At 40.6% G+C, this 14,770-nt stretch overlaps 1 protein-coding gene across 3 annotated transcripts in view; it reads right to left on the minus strand.

Annotated features, from left to right (window-relative positions):
- Nucleotides 1-13,821, minus strand: part of RAP1GDS1 (Rap1 GTPase-GDP dissociation stimulator 1) — a 90,823-nt gene extending 77,002 nt beyond the window's left edge. For 2 of the 3 annotated variants that reach the window (XM_068187518.1, XM_068187517.1), the window contains exon 1: nt 13,590-13,821. In XM_068187518.1, coding sequence (XP_068043619.1) covers nt 13,590-13,593 — 4 coding nt within the window. In that variant the 5' untranslated portion in view covers nt 13,594-13,821. The remainder of the gene's footprint in view (nt 1-13,589) is intronic. The other variant, XM_068187519.1, reaches the window with a different exon arrangement.
- Nucleotides 13,822-14,770: the final 949 nt, after the last annotated feature.

Consider the following 14,770-nt stretch of genomic DNA (forward strand, 5'->3'; position numbering starts at 1 on the left):
AGCCTAAAGGCAGATACACATTTATAATCTTTGCAAACAGCACTGAATTTGGAGAAACAACTGGCATATCGAAGAGGAGTCCAGAGACACTGTCCAGAAACCTGGGGACTGGATCAACAGAAGTCTCCTGAAGTCCAACAGGGCTAAGTGTCAAGTTCTGCAGCTATGGCAGAATAACCCCAAGCACCAGGGCAGCCTGGGAACACACTGTTGTAAAGGGTTACAGGGGATGCCAAGTAAAACATGAGGCAGCAGCATGTTCCCAAAGTAAACAAAGCAAACTGTACATTGGTTACATCAGGAGCGTGACCAGCACATTGAGACTCTGCTTGACGCCTGCAAGGATTTGTGTGTCCCACAATTCTATGTCTGGGTCTCTATGTCCCAGATCAAGGACACTGCAAAACTGGGCAGAACTATCAAAATGGTCATGTTCCCACGACTAATGATGTGTAAGAGCTTGGGGGCCTCTGTAGTCTGGCAAAGAGGAGGCTAAGGGGGAAGCCTGGAACTACCTGAAGGGATGTTACAGAACCTAGAGGTTTCAACCAGTAGCTGCACAGTCATAGCTGACCTGGTTCAACCGCCTCAAAATCCTTCCAAATTATTGTTCTGTATTTCTTCTATGGTTCCATGACCCTGTTTCAAATTTAATCTCAAAACACTTTCACTGTTTCTACCGCAGTGTCTCCAAGTAGAACATGCCTAAGTCTTGTTGTGTCACAAATGTAACTGCTTGGTCCTTCTAAAAATTAGCAGAGCACAGATGGGAAAATTCCTCATCTGACTATTTCTGCTATCTAACTTTCATTTAAAAAATCTTTCCTTTTCTTTCCAAACAGGTTAAGTACTCTTTTGCTCTATAAAACAGGTAGCAGTTTGGAGCTCATGGAGAAAAGGTCCCAAACACAAGTAAAAAGTACTCCTTTTACATCTAAAATTATTTCATTTCACTTGCTAACAATATGTTAATTTTTAGTATGAGATTTTTAGTATTATTCATTTATTATGATATTTACTCAACAGTGTATGCAGTTTTGGTACTGCTTGAAATCCCATGTACATGAAGATAGACTGCGATTGTGAAATACAATGCAAGCAAAGTCTTACTACTAGGAAAAAGCAACTTGGTGACTATGATGTAAAAATAGCTTGACTTGGTAAGTCCTTCATATTATTCCAGAATGGTCTAAGCACAACTTTGAAGAACGGGGAAGATGGACTCTCTTTTGCAGTGGTCTTCAGTTGTAAAGGCAAAATAAAAGGAGTTTGAATGAGGCTTGATTTCTGTTGCAATATTTCAATACTGAGGAAAGATCATTAATTATTTATATCTTTGAAGAGAAAAAGAAAGCATTAAAAATGTGAATTCGGGCTTTAAAAAATCCCACAGAATTTGTGAGATGACAGTATACATGACACAAATGGAACATAATAGCCTCTAATACAGAGGCTATTTTGTGAACTATTTACTAGTTCTGCAAAACTGTTTACTAGAGCTGCAAAAGTATATTAACTCTCCACTCTCCTATTAAAGCAAGTAGTTAGGAACCTCACAGCTTATTAACTGTTAGGAGGTGATGCATATATAATGACCTAATACCTAGAAACTTTATATTTTGATGTGAATCAGACGTTTGGGTCTGAACATAAGCCTTTGAAAATGCTGAGTTAACCTCTAGCTGTCATTGTGACACATGCTGCACCTTAAAATCTCTATTAATGATGCACACTAGATGTCATCTCTATTAATGATGTCACACTAGAAAATCACATTTTAAGAACAAATGTTTTCACATGTATCAATCCAATATTTATTTTGCATGGCCTGCCTCTCACTTGTTATGCTACTTGTTTACTTTCAAGGTAAAAATCTAGTTTTCACTTAATTTCTGTTTCCCCATCTGTGTCAATCACAACCTTTTGAATACGTTAAATTTAAATCCTGCACGAGAATGGGAGCAGAAAGGACGACAACGTTTACAAACCACTGTCTTGTTCTTGTTTCCCCTTTTTTAAAGAAACAGATAGGAGTGTGATAAATTTAAGCTTGGATTTATTTACCTGCTTCACTTTTTACACAATTAAACAATAACTTCACTCTTGCAATTAAAAGGTTATTTAGATGAATTAATGTTTATAGATACCTCTTCAGAGGACTTTTTTTTAAGACAGAGCTGAGTTCTCTTATCTTTTCAGCAACTGTTTGTCACTCTTTGCTGACATGTCTGCATTTTCTCTCTAACACATGAAAAGTCAGATTTTCCCATCTTTATCTGACAACATGATACACTGAACTGTCTTGTCATTTGAGAATACAACTAATTTCCCCGTGCCACAAATTCTCCAGGGTACTAAACATCTGCAACTTTTTCTGGCTTCCAGAGATGTGAGTCATTGCAAAAAAAAAACCAAAACCCTCTGTCTTTAGATCATAAAGCCATTAATTCTACTAAACCATGATGAGTATTTAAACATGAAACTTTGACAAGTCATCTCAAATATGAAGGAACTATCGGCATAGTTTTATTATGAATCACTTAATTACCCATTACTCTATAGTCATATATGCTCAGGCAGAATATAAAAGCAACAATTTGGGCCCAAATACCATCTTAAATCAAATCTGCAGCCTCTATGCCTAATACAGGGCAATGGGGAACTGAGGCTATAATCTGACTACACTGAGGTTTCAGCAGCAAAGCTGGTTTCAACAGATTACCTCTTCTAAATGCTCTGCAACCAGGTCATTTAAGGCATTGCAATACAGCGTCACTTAAGCCTACAATACACATGTAAACCTGTCATTTGATAGAGTTTTCTGTATTCAATTTAAAGAAGTCATGTCTCAGCACTGAATATAAATTTAACTTTTATTAAATTAATGCCTCAATGCCTCTTGATAAGCTGTGTTGAGCATACAGATCTTTCATGTCAAAGCAACCACACTTTTTTTGTCTGATGGTTTTGCATTACCCTTAGATTAGATTACATTAGATGAAGCATCCTTAGAAGAAACATCTAGAATGCATTACATTAGAAGAAACATCTAGAATAAAAAGATTCAGATGATATGCTGAATTCTGGGAACAAATTAGTTCCTCAGTTACAAAGCAGAAGTGTATGCTCACCTAAACAAGCAGAACTGGGTTTCTAAACTTAAACAGAGCCTTGGAAAGTTAGAACTTAACCAAAGTCCAACACATGCTACATGATCAAAGCCCGAGTGGTACAGAATCTCTTACATAAACACAACACCACAGTGGACATCAAAGCCCCACTCTGGTTGTTCTTTGAGATGCTGACAAGTGAGTGTTAAAACAAATATTGTTAGAACATAAATATTTTCATTCCAAATTGTGACCCAGCTCAGAAGAGGCCTTTTAGTTATAAAGCTGCTTTTGCAAGAAGTCAGAGAGCTAAAAGAAATTTAAAAATCAGGGGCTTGCAAGAATTTCTGAGTTTTCAATTTTGATATCTACTCCTTGATCTCAGATTTACATCTCCACACAAAGACAGTCTAATCTTAATCTGGAAGCAGGCTCCTCAGCATATCTTGGATTGTAAAAAATAAACTTCTGGTGATAGGAAAAAACTAATAGAATCATCTATTTTTTTTTTTTAAATAAAAATGGTCAAGAAGAGCCTTGTGTTTCAAAAAACCTGCCAAAACAAAGTAATTTTTAAAATGTGCCTATTGATCAGCTTTCAAAAATCCAGCAAGTTCTTTATGTACAGCCAAAGATGCTGTTTTGTTGATAACAAATTCTGATTTTAGAAATAAAGTAGTTTAAGTAGTTGCTAGGTATGCTCACTTCCAAGCGATACCTCACTGTTGTGATCACTGAAGTACAGAAAACTGTTCATAAGTGGAAGAGCTAAAAGTAGGCTAAAACCAATCCAGTAGTCCACAGCTGTTGCTTTTTATCAAAGCCTATTTAGTATCAATTTAAAGAAAAAAAGAAAACATAAAACAGGCCACCCCTTGCTTAACTGAAGTGCTGCATTATCTAGGGCATTTCTCTCTCCAGCCATCTGTTTTGAGCTGGGTGCCTGCACTGAACTCAAATTTTATGCTCCCAAGAGAACTCTACCAGTCTCTTACAGAGACTGCGTGAGAAGACTCAAATTCTACCTTGTTCTCAACAGCAGAAAAAAGAACTGTGATACCTTGTTAAGGGGGAAGTTATGACCTCCATAAAGATAAACAGACACTTCAGATCATGTCTGGGATGAAGCTGCATTCCAAAGAAATCTACTGAATTGCTTTTTGTTTGTTGCCACTCTTCTTGCCTTTGGAGAAGTAAGCGTCCAGACTAATGTGTGTGATTAGAAGCATAACATGTAAAAGTCTTGCTAAGAGAAATTCCTAACATTTTCTGGGAATATCAGAAAACATCAAAAGCAATCACCTAATGGCTATAAAGTGAATTTCATTCTGAAAGTGCAGTATTTTCTCTATGCTGCTACAAGATAGAACAAAGGTCACTGTATGTAAATTAATAGCTTGTTGCATTGTGCTTACTGTTCCTTTTACAGGAGAATGTTCTAACATGATGCTCTCCATGTTAAATTGGTTTCTTCTTTGATATAACAAATTATATAAACTACATAATTCCATCAATTTGAAAGAAAAATCAAGTTTACCATATTGTTTTCTCTATCATAAAATATAGCTCTTTCTTCATTTAGCAAGTTCCTTCAGAGGCTATGTATTACTATAGTACCATTTCTAGGAACAGAAAGTTCCTAGAAAAAAGTGCTTCTGATGGTCAAAATCAGTCCAATGTCTGCATTCCTTCCCCAGCTGCATCAGCTGGGGAGCCAATATTACTATGCCATGAAAGGGTGGAGTGACCCATGCTATTTTACATACTTTCACCAAAACAGGACAGTTGAAGCTGTAGCACAGCCAACTGAATAAAGCAGGAGCCCAATTACTTCAGTGGTGCTCAGTGTGGGCTTTGTGGGGGTACAAGAATGCTGTATAAATATCATTTACACAAATAGGGCTCAATTCTGTACAATTTCTTTCCTACAAGATACATTCTTTAATATAATGTGCCTATTGTACATTAGGCAGAACTGAAGCATGATTTTAAGCTGGTCGTAAATAACTCGATATTTAACCAAAGAAAAAAACTAAAAAAAAAACAAAAAAAAAAAAAAAACCATCCCAAACACTTCAAAACTCTTGAAATTACAAAGCTGAGCACCAGTTTTTCAATTCTTTCTCTAACAAAGATGGTGAAAAGGGTATATGGTAAAAGAAGCTGTCATGTCTTTAGCTAATAAAGAAGGAACCTGATGAGGAGAGAATGTGAGATGGAAGGGAAGATGGAAAAGAATAGGTAACTGGAAGCAGACGATATAGAAAACTGGGCGATAAAATAAAGAAGTCTGAAGGAATAGGAAAGCTGTAAAAAGAGAGTACAAAGAAGAAAAAAGAGTATTAGGCAAACTAGAAAAGAATTGAATAAATACATTGTAACATCAGACAGACATATGTGGGGTTTGCCTGGAAAGTGTACACTGTATTTTGGGTACTACTGCACATAAATTGATTACTATCTTTGATTCAACTGAGGTACTATCTTGCTGTAAATGAGTGACGGGATTTTCACTGCAAAAGCTTAAAAAAAAAGCCAACCCTCCTGACCCCCAAACCTGCTTGATTCCTGCCAGCATCTCCTTACATACACATTCCTCCTATTTCTCTCAATCACCAGTGCTTCCTTGCTTTTTCTGTAATTCCATATGGCAGGAGCCAGCATGTCTATATGTTCTCCCAGAGCTTTGCAGAGAAACGGGTAAGAAAGACTGACAAGCTTTGCAGGATGAGAGCAAATTTATATTTGTATAAAGTGTATTAGTGGATTTCTAAATTAATTTGATTGTACCAGACATTTTTACAACAAATGTGTTCACAGACTGGTTTTCTGTTCTGGTTGTCCTTTTTTTCCTCCCACAGAACAACACCCTGATCCTAAAATCATTCAACAGAAGTAAGGAAGAGGAAGGAGGAAAAATTGTGGCTCCCAGTCACTTGAGGTAGAAGGAAAAAAAGAGAAAACAGCAAGTATGAAAGTGCCTCATAATTTTACACTGCTGCTGCCACTCCTCTTGAGGGTCACATTCGCACACTGCATCGCCTCTTAACTTGCTCAGGCAGTTCAGGCAGGGTGTCTCAGTTATTTAAACAACAGAGTTCTACCATGACCAGCGATCCAGTGGTGTCCAGAGTGCACATGAAGGACTGCTGAAGGAAGCGGTCAGATACAGAAGATGCTATCACCAATAGAGCAGACCCAGAAGACTGACTTCAGTCAGCTCCTCCAAAGGCCCAGGAGGGGTAAGTTAAACATTCTGTGGACAGGGAAGATTTAGATAAGAAAGATGTGTACAATCTTGCTTTGGTTTTAAAACCCTTTTCTCTTCCCATGCTTTGTTCCTGCTGTCAAGATAAAACAGCATTTTGATTTAAGGAATCGTTCCGAAGCCTTCATGTAACAAAAGCAGCTATTTGGCAGTACTGAACTCAAGCTTTGCCTGCAGGGTACTGGGTGCTATTGACAGTGAACATGATGGAATTTCTCCACAGGAAAGGGATATGGGAATGAAATCAACAAGGAGAGGTAAGCTACTGGTCCTGTAAATAGTGGCATGTACTTATAAGGTTGCATTTAAGGCTAGGAAAGTTAAAATTGTCTAATTAAAGTCACTGAACTGTCATATCCAACATCAAAGACAGGAAGCATTTCTAAATATGCTCCCAAGAGGAGTTCCCAGCTGCTGGAGAGCAAGGCACCCTCAGCAACAGGCAGAGCTCCCCAGCCAAACACTTCACTCACTCTAGAGATTACCAAGACCTGCAGATATTCATGTTGTATGATTTTAATATTTATGTAAAAGATCTAGGCTGGCAGCATTTTCAGTTTTCATTCACGGAATGAATCCATATGGTACGATTTTAGTTCCCAGCCTGGGTATAATTAAGGGCAAAAGGGGTAGAACAGAGTTTGCAAAGTGCTGAGTATGAGAGCTCTCTTCCAAGTGTAGACCTCTAATGTACAGAAGACAGGATGAGAGAAAGGTGAGCACCCTGTTGTACATGGTGCTTTTTCTGGACGGATGTATTCTAAGGTGAATGCAATTACTGAAAGATAGAGAAGGCAGTAAGGACAGGGTTTTCAACTGCAGGTTTTGTGCATTGATGCTCCATGCTAGTACATCATGAAGGCCATAAGTGTACAGGCAGTGGAAATAAGAACTTAAGATGACCACGAGATGCTGAGCTGTCACCTCCCCAGGTCTCCCAAGCACAGGTCTGTTTCCCATAGGCTCACTGGCAGCCCTGACAAATTTCTAAAGGGTTTTGTTCAATCCTCATCACACCATCCATCCTATAACACTGAGCTGCCTTCCTCCTTCAATCTCAATCTTCTCAGTCTCCATTTCTCTGTTCAGTCTTACTCCCAAATACATTTGCAGAGCATAGACAGGAAATCTGTAAGAAAGGCTGTGATTCACCATGTAAATTTAAGTACTTGATTAACTGGATTTAATCAGATACTGAAAAGACTTGTCAAACCTGAATCAACTGATAGGAAGGGTCAACAAAAATTTTAAATTATACATAAATTTTGTATATGTCTTCAAAATCATTGTGTACATCAGGCTGCTAAGTATCAGTGGATGGAACCAACTGATGAATTCAAACACGGATTAACTTCCATGAACCTCCCTGAGTTAGTGCTAACACAATGAATAGCTTGGTGTTTTGACAAATACCTCAGATGTTCCTATAATACACAACTAGGAGGCAGTAAGTTTGTAGAGCTGTTAAATGTGAAGGAAATGGGACCTACTGTTGAAGTAGATGACTTAAAAAATTTCCTTTGCAAGAGTATGATTTTTTAAAAAAATTATTTCCCCTGATTTTTAAATGTGTAAATTTTATAATACATTTGTCTGACCTAGAAATAGAAATCATGAAGCATGAAATGAAAGCATTTCATTTATTTTAAACTGCAAAGTTAAACACAACGTTATACATGCATCCATGCTGTCAGTTTATGCCTACTGTTAACTTCAACGACTTCAGACATACACACATTTTTTCCCTGACAATTCTTATCATAATTTGTGGAGCTGTGTCTGAAAGTGCTTCAGGTCAGAGATATTTCTAAGACACATGCCTTGCCTGTGCACACTTACACTTGTACAGTTAAGGCAAGCTGTAATTATTTGCAAGTCCCAAAGCATCATGCGCTAAATTCTGTCCTCTACCTGGAGATAAAATGAACAGCAGTTATCTGGTTTATAGATTTGACAAATTCTTCTGGGCATCTGCCAGCTTTGTAATCTACTTGAACTATAGCTTAAGAACCATATGAGATCACCAGGGTTTCTGCACAACTTCAAAGCTCCCTAAGCCAGAGCTGTGCAGTTCTCAGACTGAACAAACGTTGCCAGGCTCTGTGCATAGCTTTGAGGCTCCTTGAACCACAGCCACTTGTTCCAGAGGGTTTACAAATTCTATTAGGCATATCTGGAGCACACATAAATTCTAATACACATCAGCTATGTTTCTGCACTAAAAGAAACTTCAACATTCAGAAATACATGGTTTTTAACTACCATTTTACTCTACCAAAACAAATTTCATTTGGTTGCCACTATAATAAAATCTGTAAATAGAAAAAAATTTCTATACCATATTTAACAAGAGGCCCTGGGAGATTGTCCTTGCAGAGAAAGCTGCTACTTATAAAATCCTTTAGTAGGAAAAGCTCCTTGTCTAATTAAAATTCACACTGCTATTAGAAAAACTTCTCCATTAGCTGCAGAACACATATTAACATTTCAAGACACCTAATTTCCAGAAGCTTAGATGTAGTTTCTAATCTATTTTAATCTGGAAACAAGTTAGCATCTAAAACTTAATGCCTTCAACAGCATCAAGACAGCAGGAATGCTCATTTTCTCGAGCACAGCATGTGAACAGACCCAAGTGGACCAGTCAGCAATGAAAAGTGGGTTTTCTCTTACATAAGTAACTAGGTCACTGTCTAATGTCCCTTTGTTATCCTACAACACGAACTTCATCCTGTGACAGAGTTAAGAAGGGATAACAACCAACCTCCTTGACAGATGCCACAGAACAATCTCCATAACCTTCTCTCCTGTCAAACAGTAATGACATTATTTTCACTTTTTTTTTAACAAATACTTGTTTATGCTGATCTCTTCTTTTTGTTTTACATATTTATATATAATTAAATTCTGAGAATTTCCAGAAATAATTCAGCTTTACTTGAGAAAGATGGAAAACTATAATGAGTCTTCTCAAGCACTGTCAGCAGCATACAATTCGTACTATAAAAAAAGAAAAAGAAAGTAACAATTATCTTTTTTTTTAATTTTATTTACATTATCTTAGCTATTGTCTTTATGTGGAGAGGGACACAGAGAAGACCTCCTTCTTTCTTCCTTCCTATTTCTGTCCTCTGTTGTTCTATTCATCCATCTTTAGTTCTAGTATTTCTCTCCCTTCATGCATTTCCCTTAAGGGATTTCTGTTCTCTTCTATTCTTGTCTTGGTAGCTTTCTCATTTCCATTATTACAGCTTTTGTTTCCTTCAAGTTTCAGCTGTTCTTCTGCCCTTTCCTCTTTCAGTTTGATGCTACAGAAAGCCAGACGTTCCTCACAGACATCTGAAACTAACTCTGATTCTTCTGTTCTCAGGAAACATACTTGTGAATGGAGCCTTTAACCTAAAGCTAAAGACAAAATTGGTTGGTTTCAGTCTCACATAGTAACAGAAGAATACAAATACTGGCCTGATCACGGGAACAGTTATTAATTGAGGAAGGTCAGTCATAAGTAACCTAACCTTTCTGGCTGCTTTAAAAGCACACTTCAAAGAACATTACTGAAGCAAGAGATGTAGTCTGAAAGCAGCTTCTTCTCTGATTATGTCTAAAAGAGAAGACTTTTACCAAAAGCAGCCTCATGTTTTCAAAATTGCAAACAATCCTTTATACTGGCTTAAACTGGTGTATTCTGGCTGGCTAGAACTAAAATGCTGGTGGTGTTAGAAGTCTCATTGTTTTAGCAAAAACTTTAAGAGAATTACAAATTATCTTTTTGTGCAATTGACATAACTCTTGTCAGATTTGCATTTCATGAAAGAAAACTAGCAAAATAGCCCAAGATGGAAGACTTTTTCACATTAATTTTCATTTGTCTCATCTGAAGCTACTGATTACAATTTTTTGATCAAAAGCAGGTTGGTCTACTCTATCTTCCCAAAAGCAAAACTGGATACAGCCACGCCTGAAGCTTAACATCCTCCTGCCGCCTCTATTTCATGAACCATCATCCTGAAGATAGGCAATGGTTTGTTACACCCTGCTCTATGGTTCAGTTTCAACTGTTTCACAACCATGAGGCTGGCTGCATGTGCTAATTCTTCAGGGAAAGTGGGAAGGAAAATTGAGTATATCTGGGAGGAGAGCAGTAATATAAATCTTTGTTCTGATAACTAAGTGGACAGTACTAAAATAAATCCATCTACATTATGGAATGGGAATCTTACATATTTTGTCACTGAGCCTTTAATGCTAGCTATTGTAAAGAGAGCCTAGCAGGCTGCTTATGCAGTTTGTTGCCCAAGTGAACACCTATGTCTGAGCAGAGGCTGCCTTCCATTTCCTGCTAACAAGACCAGGGCTCTCAAAATGGAAGAATATTTTTATGAGCTTTCATTATTACAGACTGTAACTGAAACTTCAAACAAAGTGATAAGTGACATGAAAACAACTGTATCCTGTACTTGTATTCTGCATACAAACTCTCATATGTGGTGTGTTTTTCAATCTTCTGCTCGATGGATTACTGCCGAATGGTTATATTGTAAAAGAGTTTCTAATTTTTATTTCATTAATTTACATCTGAGGAATGATTGCAGCCTGATTACAATAACCACCACAGGTCACTGCTCTAAAATGGAAAGATTTTCTCAGATACAGTGTGATTGCACGAGTTTACCAGTTGTGTTTTTCGAGCTTAAAAACAAGAACTGACTGAGGAAAGGGACCCTTCATGGTGAAACTGCAGCATTACATTAGTAACTGAAAAGTAAAAGCCTTGTAAGTGTTTTTGTAACAACAGAAATAACATAGTGGTGGTGCACATGTCACCTAAAGTATTCTAAGTTCTCTACTGCCAGCTCTACTTAAGGCCACCTACCTCTCAAAGCCAGAAGTTGAATAGTGTTCAAACTCTACTCACACACAGCCCTACAAACTAGAAATGCAAGCAACAGAAGTAACAATTTTGGAAAGAACCCGTGTTACTGAGAGGAAAGAGCAACCCTCCCAGAGGAAACAACTGCCATGGTAATGTTTTCAGAGGAACACACACATGGAAACAGTGTAGCAGAAGACTTATTTCTATACAGTAAAGAAAAGGCAGATCCATGTATGCATAACAAGTATTTTTAACCACAGAAATCTTTTGATTTGACTTAGAATATATCCACTTGGGCTTCCACATTATATCTTCAGTACAGAAACCAGTTAATAGTATGCCAACCTGCATACATACTGAAAGGACTATATGCTTAAAAGTAAGATATCACTGCACTCTTTGTCACAAACACTTGTTTGTTGAGCATGATTTCTGGAAAGATATAAAAGCCATTGGAAGAACAAATTCATCCTTGATTTAATTCTAAGGATTTTCAGCTTTTATGCTACGTGTTACCAAAAAGAAAGCTATAACCTGAATGAGGGAATCTACTGCATTGACTGTGGAAGCTTAAACATAGATCTTAGACATTTAAAGTCACTATAGTTGTTAGCCAAGGTGAAACTGATTTCAATCTTTGCTGCTCACAAGAGCTGCTGCAGAGGCTACTTACAGTTTATTTTGATTTTAGAGACCGTGGAATCAGACCCTGGTAAGCGAAGAATAGAAAAAGCCCCAAAAAACCCTTTCTGGTATTTTCACAAGCAATCTCTCTGGGCAGTTATAGACAGGTGCTGACAGAGTCTACAGGCAAGTTATTTCAATCTTCCTGAAAATAATTATAACTACTCTTAATTTTGCAGCAAGATTTAATATCAGATTCTCAAGCTGTTTACAAACGTGCCTGCAACTGAAGTGTAGTTTCCTCCAAAAAGGAGTGATGTGCTCATTCTGCACCAGCTTTTCTGAGCAGGTTTTAGCTGATGCCCTGAAGTTACTATTTTTGGAAGGCAAAGCAGCTGGACTTTGACCAGAATTATGAGACTAATAGTCTTACTTTGTGAATGGAGACTGGAAGCATAGGCAAACAAAATTTTGGTATCTTGCCTTTTCAACCCTCATGAAAAAGAGATCTTCACGACATTGTTAGAGTTTAACCTAACTGATGAAATCTGACAGTTATTCCTCACGTCTGACCGTGGCAGCTTCTAGTTTGAGGGATTCTCCAAAGGTTTTCTACTGCTTTACAGGAGTTAAATAAGTATTTACCTCATTTCGCAACCAGAAAAACTGAGGCCCAGCAACAGCTTCCCTCCACAGAAACTTCTAGTTAAAAGTGAAAGATGCACGTGATCTGCAAAGAAACTACTGATACACCTAAGGCCACAGGAAGTGCTGATGTCAAATCCCCGAGCCGAGTTCAGGAGCCTCCACCTCCTTAGTCTGGTTGTGAACCATAGTTCCTCGCCCTCTGGACCCGCAACCTTGATCCCACCATCACATTTGGTAGACTGGCTGGGTCTTTGGCAGCTCAACGTGGGCACCTCCTACCCATCCCTAGGATCTACATTACAGCCAGATTTCTGGAAAATCTGTTTTATGGTGGCTGTTTCATACCGGGAGAGCTGTAGCTTTGTGCGAGAGGGTGAGGTGGAGAAGGCAAGGGAAATTCACCAGCAGCTCTGTTAAGAAAACCCAAATGCTTCCTGGTCTCGTGTGGCATTTGTTGGGCACTCCATACAAGTGTCAATCAGCGCGAAACTACTTAATTTATAATCTTAAGACAAAAAAGGGAGAGGTAACATGGCTGCATTTCAAGGCACGATTAACGCTCTAAAAGACGGAGAAATACGAGGACCCTTGTCTTCCTCAAACAATGAGCAGAGATTATAAAACAATCTAAACGTACTACCCCAACTTATCTCCATTACGCAAACAGTAACTGGGAAAGCGTCCTGGGGGTGCCTTACATAACTCCTTGCTCTGAGCCCCCCTTGGCACCCGGGGAGTTGATCTTTCCTCTGAACGCCGAACGCAGCCCCGGCTCCGCGAGTGCCGTGCGGGAGCTCCCCGGGCTGGGCGCAGCCGGCGGGCGGAGGCAGCGCAGCGGCAGCCGCGGAAACTTTGCGCCGCAGGGGCCGCGGCAGCACCGGGGGAACCGGGGGGGGGGGCTCGGTAGAGCCCCGAGCCTCCTCCCCGGCGCTGCGAGGGAGGCGGCCGATGGGAAAGTTGCACCAGCCGCCTCTTCCCGCCCGCCGGAGACGAGAGGGCGGCGGCCTCCGGGGGCAGAGGGGCGGCGGCAGGGGCTGCACAGCGCGGGGCTGGGGCGACTTACCCATGGTGCCGCCGCGGCCTCCTCCGCCTCCTGCTGCTGCCGCTGCTGCTCCTGCAGCCGCCGCCTCTCCGCCGGCGCGGAGGGAGGCGCGGGAGGCGTGTGCGGGGAGTGAGGCGCGGCGCGGAGCCTGCGTGCGGCGGGCTATGAGTCAGGGCAGCACATCCGGGCACGGCCGGAGACACCCCGCCCGACAGCCCGGCCGCACCGAGCCGCCGCCGCCGGGGAAGGGCGGGAGCCGCGCAGGGAGAGAGGAGGCGGCGCGGGGCCGGCGGCAGCGCCCCCGGCTGGGGAGGAGGCAGCGGCGGGGCGGGTCCGCTCGCAGCGCCGGCTGCCGCCCCTCGGGCCTCCTTTGTTACAGGGGCTGGGGTGGGGCCGCCCGCCGGGTCCCGGGCGGCTGCCGGGGATGGAGGGATGGTGCACCCCGCACATCCCCGCATCACCGTCGCGGTGCGCCGTTCCTCGGTCCGCAGGGAACGTGGGGTGGTTTAAACACCGCGCTTGCCGTTTTAAAGTTCGTATTTAATGATACGGACTCAAAGGAGGAGCGTTTTCTGAGAAGGAGGGGGATTACGCTGGATGGATAATGGGGTTTTTTGAGGTGGTCTGTGTGAGGAAAAGGATGAATGGAGGAAGCGGCATGTGATGTCCAAGTGCTGCACGTTTTGCTGAACCAACATGACAGGTTTTACACCCGAAACTGAGAGGCACGAGGTAGTTCTGTGTGGAAGGCATTTTTAACAAGAAAACGAATGTCTGTGTTCAGTGGTCCCTATTCCTTTCTGCCCTCGAGTTCAGTATCTGTAAAGTAAAAAACAAAAAGGAACTGTTTGCTGTTACAGTTCTCATAGCATTTCCAGCGGGAAACATTTGCGGGGGAAGGAGATGTTGAATTGAGTAGCTTTTGTGGCATTTTCCAAATCTTCTCATGGTTATGTATTTGTGGTTTCACCTGAGTAAATCCTAAAGTATGGTTAAATAGAGTAGGACCACAGAGCATGATAAGAGGGGTTTGCTTGCTGTAGAAATGGATAGGCCAGGGACAATTCTGATGAGTGATGCAAAAAAAAAAAAAAAGTTTTAGTTGAATCATCCCCCACAGTGGCTTCACAAGTGACACCAGTAGTCCCTCTCACCAGCAGTCAGCAGCTGCCAGGGATTTCCTCTCTGGAACACATCCCGGG

The sequence above is a fragment of the Anomalospiza imberbis genome, chromosome 4 (genome assembly GCF_031753505.1).
Source record: "Anomalospiza imberbis isolate Cuckoo-Finch-1a 21T00152 chromosome 4, ASM3175350v1, whole genome shotgun sequence".
Lineage (NCBI taxonomy): Eukaryota > Metazoa > Chordata > Aves > Passeriformes > Viduidae > Anomalospiza > Anomalospiza imberbis.